Consider the following 8,841-nt stretch of genomic DNA (forward strand, 5'->3'; position numbering starts at 1 on the left):
GTTTTGTTGTAAGTTCACTTATAAGTCAGTTATACCGTAAATGTAAGCCATATATTACAGGTTGTCCTTGCATTGTTTAGATATAATATAATACTGTTCAGTACTTGTTAAAAATACTTTATAAAGAAAAAAAAAAGTGGGTCTTTGATTGTTGGAAGACAGTTTACTATAGAGATCCTTTAAATCACTTTCAGCCAAGTGCTATAACTGATCTAACATATTTATTGTTCTCAACAACTTGCTATTTTGAAACTGTGAAATCACCATTAATGACAAGCTTCATTTCAGAAGCTTGATATAAAAGGTATCTTTTGGACTTCCTTTTCCATTTTGTGTTTGTAATAAAATGCGGTAAGGTTTCCAGTATGCCAGTAATCTCTGAAGTGTTTTTCTTATCATTTGTTTCTTGTATTTGGGTAATTTTTGTCCATTTATTTTCTGTGCTTTGGTCATAGATCAATATTTTAATGGTTATAAGGTCAACCATCTTTGCGGAAACCAGAGACAGAATCACTCTAACTAACCACCTCACCCATCATGTCAGGAAATAAATAGGAAAACTAGTGAGAGCAACCATTTTAATATATAAACACATTTACATGCAAAACTTACAGTAGTACAGTAAGACACACGCATAATCGCCAAAAACAACAGATAAAAAAGTGTCTGGTGTAAAGATCTTGGGATGCGTCCACACTGCGCAACCTGTCACCAACATGAAACAAACCAGACAAAATGAGTCTTCGGATATAATCCAACTTCTGACTGGTGAGAAAAGTACCTGGGTTTCACACGTGTTAGCATGTGCAAACCGCCAAGGGTGGCGTCCACAAAAGTTTCATCAACATGAGACAAACTCGTTGTGGTAGCACTGTTCCTGTGGCTTCAGATTTGTCACATGTCGGGAAGATGTGACAAGCAATGAGGGGCCATCCACAGGTATGTTCCCAGCATATGGCAAACCTGACTACACAAGTTGCTGAGTTGACTCCGATACTTTCCAATGATAAGAAATGCACTAACCGCACTTTACTTGCTTGCTCACTTTTGGTCAACGTTTGTAACACATGGCAAACACCGAGGGAACATTCACAAGTGTGTCTCTAACAGATGACGTACCTAATGGCATGAGTCACCGAAAGAGGTTAGTCTTTCCTGGCTGTCAAGAAGAACAGGAGTAGTGCTTTACTAATACTTGTGATTCTTTGTGATTGTTTCATGTATGAACGATCCCTTGGTTGGTCTTTCTGTTTACATCGGATCACGATCGTACCAACGTCCATACATACCTCCTGTCATGAAGGACGGGATGGCATTATGCGTCGAAATGCTTACATTCCAACTACCATCGTCATGTTTCTTGTCAAAAGCAAACTTACTCCCCGCAGGTATACTCAGATCTCGATGGATGACTGTGGGATAGACATACTTCACGCTGAAAGTACCTTGTATGCTAAAAGGCCCAAACTCCTCGTGGGGAATTGAAGGAATCAGTCCAGGTTTTCCACAAGTCTGAAGTCTTTCTTCATGGCAGTAGACAACTCCGCATATCTGAGCGTACACCTTATAGACACCAAAACCTTTGAGCACCACTCCACTATAGGCCGTGAATAAGTACGTGTCACTGCCAGAATGTTGATATGTTAAGTGGCAGCAAAGCCCGTCCTTATGACATCGCGTTTCGGTGAGCCACTGCCCGGGCTGGCCCCTGGTAAGGAACGTGTTGTTGTACGTGGACATATCCTCGTGGTAGATCAAGTGGAATTCTTTGGAGTCTATCTGTCTGAGGTCGGGAGGCTGCACAGGTAACACGGGCTGTGACAAAGGTAAAGAAAACTTAGGATCTCCTACGAGGCTTCCAGAGGGCAAAGTTGTGATTTCTGAGACGATCAACTTGTTGCCGGATTTCGGGTCGTAGACGTACTCGGCGTCGAGGGAGTCGAAGTATTTGAAGATGCCAGAACCTAACTTAGATTTGGAAGGTTTGTGGAAACCGGCAACCAAGAGGTTGATGCCAAGACCACGGCTCCAGCCGTTTTGGACAGTGTCAGCTGAAAAGAAATTTTTACAAAAGTTACATATAGAACAACAATTACTTTGGAAGAAATTGGAATATTAACAGTCGCAGTGCTTGTACGAGTATCATATTTATCTTTCTTTTGGAAGGGTTAGGAGACGGACACCGTTCTGATAGGGTTCTTAATCGATTGAGACCCATTCCCGAGAGAGAGAGAGAGAGAGAGAGAGAGAGAGAGAGAGAGAGAGAGAGAGAGAGAGAGAGAGAGAGAGAGAGAGAGAGAGAGAGAGAGAGTGAGAGAGAGAGAGACAGAGAGAGAGCAGCGTCCTGCCCGGAGCACGCACCATGTAACCACTTCTCAAAGCAATCACATTGATTCTGGCCAGAACACGGGGGCGGGGCGAGGATGGGGGGTCTACAGATATCCGATAGCTTGAGAGAGGCGATAAAGCCTCTTTGTTTGTAGAACCAAGTGCTGTCGGCCATGGACGACGTTGCCACGGTTACGTGAAGTCGTGCCTCAAACAAATATATGGGTGGCCACACTTTGCCACGTGTCTCCTTCCCTCTCCAGGATGATTGATTACTGATTATGCTACACACACACACACACACACACACACACACACACACACACACACACACACACACACACACACACACACACACACACACACACACACACACACACACACACACACACACACACACACACACACACACACACACACACACACACACACACACACACACACACACACACACACACACACACACACACACACACATTTTGAGTGCTGGTTTCTTATCACTACTCACAATTTTCTTTCTTGCAAAAAGTCTTCCATCCAATTTAGTAGTTTTCCCTGTATTCCTCCTTCAGTTTCTAATTTCTTAAGCAACTTCTTATGTGGTACTTTGTCAAAAGCTTTCTTTAGGTCTAGAAATGCACAGTACGCCCATCCATCTCTTTCTTGTATTATATCTATTAGCCTTGAATAGAAACATATTAAATTGGTGACGCATGATCGTCCTTGTCTGAATACAAATTGCCTTGGATTTAACACTTTGTTTTTTTCCGAATATTTTACCCATCTACTTTTGATAATTCTTTCACAAATTTTTGCTATTGTACTTGTTAGAGAGACTGGTCTATAGTTGGTAGGTTCTTCTTTATTTCCTCCTTTATATACAGGTACTATATTTGCTTTTTTCCAATCTTCTGGAACTTTTCCTTCTTTCAAGGAACTGTTTAGTATGCTATGTATTTTGTCTGCAAGTTCATTCTTGCATTCTTTCAGAATCCAGTTTGCTATATCATCTGGTCCATGCGATTTTCTGACATCAAGATTACTCAAGTGTGTCAATATTTCATTCTTTGTTACTTCTATTTCTTCCATAGGGGGGACTTTCTCTTTCCATTCAATCTCTTCAGGTTGTATGTTCTCCCTTGTAAACACTGATTTAAAATGTTTGTTCATAATTTCCGCCATTTCAATTTCCTCTGTGTATTCAACTCCTCCTTGTCTTAATTTCTCCAAGTCTTGTTTGTTTTTCAGTTTATTGTTTACAAATCTGTAGAATAGTTTTGGTTGATCTTTACACTTTTCTATGACATCTTTTTCATCTTTTTCATATTTTCTCTTTTCCTCTCTGCACGTTTGTACATATTCATTTCTATAACCGGTATATATTTTCCATTTTTCAGGTCTTCTGTCTTTTTTCCATCTGGTCCAGGCTTTGTCTCTTTTGTCTTTTAGCTCCCTACAACTTTTGTTGTACCAGCATTTTACATATTCTTTTTCTTGTTTTAGTCTTGGGACATACTTTTCCACTCCTTTTTTGTAAATTTTTGTCAAAATATTCCATTTCTCTTCCACTGTTGTTTCTTCTTTGTATATTTCTTCCCAGTTTTCTTGTTGAAAGAATTCTCTTATTTTATCAAAGTTTGTTTTTTCATACATCATTCTTCCTTTTCTATATTGCTCATTTCTTTGTGTGTGTGTGTGTGTGTGTTTGTGTGTCTGTGTGTGTGTGTGTGTGTGTGTGTGTGTGTGTGTGAAGAGGATCACCTATTCTTCTCCGAAAGCGGGTCATTAGTATTATATATGTATATATATATATATATATATATATATATATATATATATATATATATACAGACGCTCCTCTACTTACGTTCATTCGTTTTACGTTTTTTCGATTTTACGTTTGAACTGACTGTAAAAAAAATAATTGTAAAAAAAAAAAAAAAAAAAAAAAATTGAGTGAATTTTTTAGTTTAGTGCGCTCTCCGTAGTTCAAACGATACTTACGCATGACGCTGCGTCCATTGTTTACATATCACAATCGACAGACTGAACGTGCCTCGCCCCATTCTCCTCCTCCACCATCTCAATTTATGTTGCTTGAATTTAATTTATTTGAAATTAATGTTATTATTTTACAATGTTATGTGTATAATTAATGATTTAGGTGTGTTTTATAAGATACGGTAATAGAATTTACGAATGTATAGTACAGTAACAACTTACGTTCATTTTCAACTTACGTTCGGCCGTTCGGAACGTAACTAAAACGTAAGCTGAGGAGCGTCTGTATATATATATATATATATATATATATATATGTACAGTATATATATATATATATATATATATATATATATACAGTGTATATATATAGTATATATATATGTTTAGATATATATATATATATATATATACAGTGTATATATATAGTATATATATTTATGTACATATATATGTATATATATATATATATACAGTATATATATATATATTAGACTGGCCCAGTTGTATAGGGGTGGTTTTTCATATTATTAATTTCATTGGTCTCACCCATGCAAATTGTGAGGCTAGCTATAAAAACAATTGTTGCCAAATTTGAGGTCTGTCGAACGAGTTTTTAGTAGTGCCACAAAACCTACAAAGTTTAAGGTTTCTCAATTTTTCCACACTACCCTTGAGGTAACTGAAAAAGGCTTTTTTTTATGTGGTATCCCCAGGAGGCCTATTCCACAGTGTTTTGCAATGAACTGAGTTGTTTTTTATCATTATTTATTCATGCTTTTCTTCAATGCATGTTTTGTTGTATTTGGAAATTCATCTCTGTGATCTTCAACAACCTGTAGAATGTACTGAAGATGATCTTCATTTTTGGTAAGATGATCATTGAAGCTCTCAATCAAGGCTATAGCTCTCTCTGCATTGTCACTGGTGATATTCATAGTATTTGTATATTCTTTTGCAGCTTGAGAATCACTTCGTTCATTCCATTCAGACGGGTCTACTTCTACGAAAGAGGAATCTAAGGACAACTTTGTAAAGAAAAGTCTACTGAATTCAGTCACGAAGTTAGCTAAAAAAAATTCTGAGATGCTCACTTTTTCTCCCAGTGTGTACCGTTTTTCTGGATGCTATGAGCCAGGCTTCTGCAATGCCGACGCCATCTTTCTCTTCAAGGCTAGAGAGATACCTTCATCCATGAAAGCAAGGGACACCAATTCTTAACTTAGAACACCATAGGTGACGACCAAGAGCTCTGCTAGCCACAGAAGCAATTTCCTTATCTTCACATATTTGAAGACTTTGCAAGTACTCTAAAACCTTGCGAGGTGCAGTAGATGCAGTTGAAGAAGTAAACCAGTTAGGAACGTAGTACTGCACGGCAAATTCTGCAAATCGCTCCACTGATGACTGCTCCTTCTTTGTCATTTTAAATTGTAGCTTGAAGAGCACAATTTTAATTGAATAGATCACCTTTGCCATCCAACGTGCTCGATGCACTGCTCCAGGCTGCTTGAAGCTGATGCCTGTTGTGTCACCTCCTAAATATTCCACTGATAGTTGTAAAAGTTCTTTGTAATCTGCACTAGGATGATGACATTTCAACTGTTCCTGTCAAAAAATGAGCACAGCTTTTTTCGAGGGAAGACTTGCACTATGTGCTTCATATGATGAAGTTGATACTCTTCCATGAATTTCGGAAACGTTTGAATAATGGAATTTCTGGTCCAGATGAAGCACCAAAAAACACTTCTGAAATATATCAGACACTATTATTTCGTTAATATGATGCCTGCAAGCAAAACAAAGAAGACTTCTGTTTAGTTTTGTTTCTATTGCCACACATACACCTTTCTTACGACCACTGTTACTAGCAGTAGTGTCGAAACACATGGCCTTAACGCTGTCTTTAATATTCCAGTCTTCAAGACATTCCACAACTGCTGCTGCTATTTGATCACCTGTACCTGACATTAGTTTTGATATTCCCAAAAGTTTAGAATTGCCCCCATATATTTATATTTATACTTCTCTTACGCTAACATATGTGTAAAAATAAATGTTAGTTGTGGCACTATTAAATACAGTTATATTTTGCTGCAAATTAGCAAAGATTATTTTTTCAACAAGCCTCATAATATCTGGGGGTGACAAAAGTTGTTCAAAAATTTAGTTTTTTGGGCCAGTCTAATATATATATATATATATATATATATGTATATACACAGTATATATATATATATATATATATATATATATATTTTTATACACAGTATATATATATATATATATATATATATATATATATACATGTAGTGACGTAATGCATCCTACGACCCGTCACACACTGACCAAAGAAATCTTCGGAACTAGCCTTTCCAAGTTCCTGTAGTTGGCAAGCGTAGTTCGCAAGGGTGTCCCTGCCAGCCAGCAGTCAGCCAATCAGGAACTTGGAAAGCTCCTCACGTTCCCGCCAGCCTCCCTTAAAAGGTCGGCGTTTCGCCGAGATGGGCAGAACAGTATCGACCCGCACACACAACAACATCTCCTCATCCAATCTTCTAGCCATCCCATCGAGCCTCGCCGTCAGCATCTGCTACCGCCTCGCTGACGTTAGGCTCCACGTCCAGCTACAACCATAAGCTCCACTAAGCTGTGGCCTTAGTCCGAGCTTCACCTCTATTTCTCATGTGACACTTCTAGTGTCGCACCTTGTGGCTAATTACCAAAAGAAAGATATTAGATATTTTGTGTTGATTTTCATTTGTCCTGCCGTTGTTCCGAACTAAAACTACTACATACACATATATAATCCTGCCTGTTTGTATGGCCTGATGCATCTCCCACTCGACGTCACTATACTGTAAGGTTGGAACTTAAATTTACAACCGACTTTCTCCTTCGGTCAAATAGCATTTTAGTCTAAGTATAAACGTCCCGAGGAGGTTATTGCTTGCACTTGTGTGAGAGGTGTTGCCATTCTCACAACCTTATTATTAATTGCTCATGCTTAATGAAATCTTATTCTGGCTAAGCCAGGCGATTTTATTTACTTTAGGGAACACGCCTCTGTTCTTTTGTAAAATACTGTAAAACTATCGCGAATAGTCCTCTAATAATTTCTTTATTCTAGAAAATTTGATATGGCTAACGCCAAGCGATTTTATTCAGCCCAAGATAACAAAAGAATCTGTAGGTTCTCGTGGGTGAACCTGTGTTGTTCCTCACCTATAAGGAAGGGCATCTCGTCAAACCAAGAGGTAGACATCGCCACATCTCTGATGCCAAACTTTTCTACGTTGTGCAATCCGGGATGGGCAAAGACGATGTCGAAACAAATCTGAGGAACACAATTGTAAGAAATGCGTTAATATAATGAAAAGAGAGTATTCCATACAATTCTTTTAATGGAGATATCTAAAATTAAGAAATCTCCAATACACTGGGCAAAAATATTTGAAATCTAGAATGTTCTGGATATCAGAAACACTTTTTGTTGTTTTGGTATTCTCAATCAAGAAAACTGTCTGTACATGCGAATATTGTTTGCAGAGATTACGAGTTCTGTGTTACCAAACTCGATGCGATTTCAACATAGGCCTACTATTGAATACATTGTCCCATCCAAGAAACAAAAAATCTATTCCCTCCATTCTCACAACAGATTATAATTCTTAACCATATAAGAGTGTATTAAAACAATCTCATAACCTTAGAAGAATATCGTAAGGTTCATCCATAATTATATTTGAAATTTCGAGTTATTTCTCCATACCTGAAGAGTAAACGTGACTCCGAAATCGGTCGTGAAGATGGCGGTAGAGTCGTCCTCTGTTCCAGGCGTGAAGAGGAACTCCAGAAAGAGGTTTTTCTTGCGATACCTGAAAAGAAAATGAATCATACCACTTGGTACCACGCTGCACCCAAATATTTTGCATCCTTCTTCTAATGGTTATCGTTGTTGTTTGAATGACGACGGACTGTGAGGGTATTGTTTCACAAAGGCGATAAAACTTAATATCATGACATTATTAGCAATTCTACAACAAACTAAGCAACATCTATATACAGAACACGAAGGTTAGTGACCTTTGTACACAGAAAACGAGGGTGACATTTACATAAATCGATTTCTTTGTAGAACCAAGTATGATTTATTTATCTATTTATTTATTTTGTTTTGCGTGGCTAGCCTGCTTGGGCCTCCCTGCAGGTGGCCCGGAATAGTTCATGGTATACCATGGCGCCGCCTGCGGCTGAAGTGTACCCTCCCTACTCCCCTGAGATCAGGGTGCCGCCGCTAATAACAATGGCATCGTGTTGGCAACTGACTGTGTATATGAAATGTTCCGGACCACCTGCAAAGTCAAGGCCCGAACGGGTACTAGCCCCGCAACACCCAACATCCCAAAATAATGATAACACACAGGGTTTGTTGTCTTCGCGATGCTCTGATATCAGGGAGGGGGAGGCACCCCTCAAACGCAGGCGGCGCCAGGAGGAGGGTGTGCCCTC

At 38.6% G+C, this 8,841-nt stretch overlaps 1 protein-coding gene across 1 annotated transcript in view; it reads right to left on the minus strand.

Moving 5' to 3' along the window:
• Positions 1-564: 564 nt before the first annotated feature.
• The window catches only part of LOC143040222 (pantetheine hydrolase VNN2-like), a 32,739-nt gene continuing 24,462 nt past the window's right edge, over positions 565-8,841 (minus strand). Inside the window, exons 4-6 of the mRNA XM_076210918.1 lie at positions 8,102-8,207; positions 7,555-7,666; positions 565-2,051 (exon numbers count right to left, since the gene is read on the minus strand). Of these exons, the coding sequence (XP_076067033.1) occupies positions 1,252-2,051; positions 7,555-7,666; positions 8,102-8,207 (1,018 nt within the window). The 3' untranslated portion in view covers positions 565-1,251. The remainder of the gene's footprint in view (positions 2,052-7,554; positions 7,667-8,101; positions 8,208-8,841) is intronic.

The sequence above is a fragment of the Oratosquilla oratoria genome, chromosome 28 (assembly GCF_046742065.1).
Source record: "Oratosquilla oratoria isolate Oo_2021 chromosome 28, ASM4674206v1, whole genome shotgun sequence".
Classification (NCBI taxonomy): Eukaryota; Metazoa; Arthropoda; class Malacostraca; order Stomatopoda; family Squillidae; genus Oratosquilla; species Oratosquilla oratoria.